The sequence below is a fragment of the Berghia stephanieae genome, chromosome 10 (assembly GCF_034508935.2).
Source record: "Berghia stephanieae isolate SIO BIC M18660-M18661 chromosome 10, UCSD_Bste_1.3, whole genome shotgun sequence".
Taxonomy (NCBI): domain Eukaryota; kingdom Metazoa; phylum Mollusca; class Gastropoda; order Nudibranchia; family Aeolidiidae; genus Berghia; species Berghia stephanieae.
In genome coordinates this window covers 34980739-34984412 of record NC_088369.1, presented here as the reverse complement: position 1 = coordinate 34984412, position 3674 = coordinate 34980739, and the positions used below count along the sequence as shown (strand labels likewise).

Sequence of the window (3674 nt, the reverse complement as noted above, 5' to 3'; positions counted from 1 at the left end):
TCCAGCTAACATTGAGGGCCATCCGCAGCATGCGGGTGTAGCAGCCGTCCAGTTGCTTCTCAAGGGCTTTAGTAAGAGTCCACGTCGCTGCTCCATATAGAAGCACTGACTCTACCGTTGCCATGAACAGTCTCTTCTTTGTTTCCCTCTGTAGGTTTGAACCCCAGATTTTCCTGAGTTTGTGACAGGCACTCCAAGCCAATGCTTTTCTGACAGAAATATCAGAGGAACTGCTTTGGGTCCAACCTCCTAGGTACTTGAAATTGTCAACTTCCTTCAGCCATTCTCCATTCTTTGCCTATATACTAATTGGCCTTTCTTGGTTGTAGGTTTGGAAAACTGTCTTCTTAGCATTACAGCACAGTCCTACTCGTTCAGCCTCAGTTTCAAGTCTATTGAGGACTTCTTGTGCCTGATCCATCTCCTCGTTCAGTAGAGCCAGATCATTTGCGAAATCTAGATCCGTGACAATCATAACTGGATTGCGCCTACTTCTTTGTCTATGGAGCGTGAAGCCCGGCTCGTTCTCCATGCCAGCGTAGGTCTTTCTCATCACATAGTCCAAGACAATTGCAAAGAGATAAGGGGATAATGTATCACCTTGAAGCACCCCTGCTTTGATCTCAAACAGCTCAGTTTCACCATCTGGAGAGATAACATTTGCCCGTGTGTTCTCATACATTCTTTTAATAGCAGAAGTTTAGGAGGTAAACTATATGCTTTTAAGATTTTCATCATGGTAGGGCGATGTATCGAGTCAAAGGCCTTCTTAAAGTCTACGTATAGAATGATTGCCTTCTTGTGACTTTTTACTCCTTTATTAACCTTCTCAATGCCAGGAGGTGAGCAGTCGTGGATCTTCCTGGTCTGAAGCCGTTTTGACAAGAACGTAGATGAGGGTCAATCTCTGGCTGGACTCTGTTGAGGATTATCTTATTGGCGAGTTTGGCAGCTATAGCGGCAAGGCTGATTCCCCTGCAGTTGGAAGTATTACAGAGAGCTAGATAGTCTCATCCAGGAAGTGGAGAGAGACGACGAGAGAAGCAGACATGGTGAAAGCTGGAAACTGATAAATAGAATAACTGGTAGGAAAGCAAATCGAAAAGGAATCCTCGGGGGTAAAACAAAAGAAGAAAGAAGACAGAAATGGTTCTCACACTTCCAAACACTTCTGGGAGAAGATCCAGTCAGAGCAATGGAAGATGACGTAGACCTAGACCCAATTCTGCAAGATATCTGTATAGACGAGAGTGACTTTACAGTGGATGAAATAAAGAAGGCCAAAAAGTCTCTCAGTGATGGAAAACAATCCGGACCTGATGACATCCCGCCTGAAGTATGGAAGTACTGTGACTTAGATGATATCCTGTTGGAGTTTACAAATGGATTACTAAATAGGAATGAAATTTAAAAAAAAAAAAAAAAAAAAAAAAAAAAAAAAATATATATATATATATATATATATATATATATATATATATATATATATATATATGCACGCACACATATATATTATAAAATAAAATAAATAAGGTCAATCACATTTTTTTCTGCCGATACAATTGTTTCAATGGCTTCCATATCATCAGTCGACAATTATCCGTAGACCGTCTAGTGTTCTTTTCCTTTGGTTGAGTTCGAGGTTGTTTATTTATTTTCGTCCTTACTTCCTCTAAGTATGTCTTTGGTTGGGCGGTGATTAGTGCTGTTATATATAAGCAAACCCGCTACATATTCAATGTAAAGCTAATCCCTGACATGTATGATATCTCTGCAACACAACCCGCTGAATCTGAATGAAATTCTTAAAGACACATACATGTAAAATAAATATTTGAGAAGAAAATAAAAGCCGTGGAAAAATAAATGAACAGAACTTTGTGTGCCGTTAGTAAACACAGAAAAAGTGAGTGGAGCAGACACTTATGTTGATAATAACAAGAAATGAAGTGAGTAGGAAAGTGCCAGAATACAACAGAGAATAAAAACTTCGCTGCGGTGATGGGGCTCGAACCCATGACCTTATTGGTACGACAAGAAGTCGGGGAGAGAGTGGCTCTCGATAGACTAGAATTTGAAGCGACCTTTTTTGGGGGTTCGCGGCCATAGCTCATACGGTAGAGTCACGAGCTCTCCCCGTCCAGGCGGAGTTGTCGTACCAGTAAGGTCGCGGGTTCGAGCCCCCATTCTCTGTTGTCTTCTGGCACTTTCTACTCATTTCATTTCTTGTGATTATCATTAGAAAACAGAGAAAATAAAAAAATAAAAACAAATTCAGTAATCTGCAGGTATATCAAAGGTTCCATTTGTTTCCACCCGCCTTGAAAATCCAACTTTAAGGTGACCCGGGCTAAAGCAAGGAGTCGACACGTATAATACAACAATTGACATAATGACTTGATAATTGAGGTCTGTATAATCCAGTAAAATAAAGAACTGAACAAGTGTTTACGATATCTTTCATAGTGTCTTATCATTTTCCTTTCCACGGGAGCTGACATGACGAAAAAGTGTCTCAAGATTGTTAACCTCTTCAGTTTAAGAAGAAGAAGAAGAAAAGAAAAGAAAAGAAAGTTTCAAAGTTCAAAGTTCAAAGTTTATTTAAACTCAGGCTTTCGCCAATAATCCATACAATTTGATGACAACAGTGATTTAGCTAGAGTGAGTTTTAAGGAGTTGCGGCTATAATATGATCTTGTGGTAAGACACTATCCTTCGGTTCGGAAGGCCCAGGGTTCGAGTCCCGCTCTGAGCGGCGTATCGTTGAGTCCTTGAAAAATCTCTCACCGATACCCAGATTTAAAACGAATACATGGCCGTTAACAGCATTGTCTCTGTCGGGAAAAAAAGGTTGTAATATCGCCTCAAACAGGCGTCATGTCACCTCCAATATGTTGGGTGTTGCTGTTGGCTTGTAGCCCCTTGTAAAGGGCTGTGAACATGTTCAGTGGCTATTTCACTATATAAATGCTCAATTTTTTTTAAAAAGAAAATATTTATAGATAAAGGAAGACGTAACGTAAGATAAAGTACTGAACAAGTGTGTATGAAAGGTGCCAGACAAAGCAAGGCAGAAAAATACAAGAAAAAAAAAAAGACATCCCAAGGTCGACTGATATTTTTGGGATTTTTTTTTCATGTATTATTCTTTCTTGCTTTGTCTGGGACATTTCATACACACTTGTTCAGTTCTTTATCTTACACCGGTGCCTGCTCCTTAATTTCTTGACGTAATGTAAAGTTAGACGAGTGGAAACTTGATTTTAATAATCAGTGAGCACGCAATACTTTTGAAAGGTTCGACTGTGGTTTAATGTGCGGCTATGCGGTCTAGTGGTATGACACTTGCTTTTGGATCGGAAGGTCCTGGGTTCGACCCTCGCTCGGCCTATAGTTGAGTCCTCGGAGAAGGCTCTTTTCTCACATTCTCTCACCGTACTCAGGTGTAAAATGAGTACCTGGCCGTTAACAGCGTTGTATCTGTCCAAAAAAATTGTAATATCGCCCAAAAGGCGTGATGTCCCGCCCTACATGTTAAATATTGCTGTTGGCCAGGAACTCCTTGTACAGCGCTTTGAGCACGTAAAGTGGGTATTACGCTATATAAAATCTCAAAATTTGGTTAATGATTAAAAACAGTGACAATTATTCTATAAGTTGTTTTTAATGTTTGG

At 40.0% G+C, this 3674-nt stretch overlaps 1 protein-coding gene across 1 annotated transcript; it reads right to left on the bottom strand.

Moving 5' to 3' along the window:
- Nucleotides 1-298: 298 nt before the first annotated feature.
- Nucleotides 299-682, bottom strand: LOC144980650 (uncharacterized). Its single transcript, XM_078928329.1, has one exon. It carries the CDS (start codon nucleotides 680-682, stop codon nucleotides 299-301), a length of 384 nt encoding a protein of 127 aa, XP_078784455.1.
- Nucleotides 683-3674: the final 2992 nt, after the last annotated feature.

Excerpts from the sequence above, each read along its gene's own strand:
- LOC144980650 (XM_078928329.1), bottom strand. The coding sequence starts at position 682 with ATGTATGAGAACACACGGGCAAATGTTATCTCTCCAGATGGTGAAACT.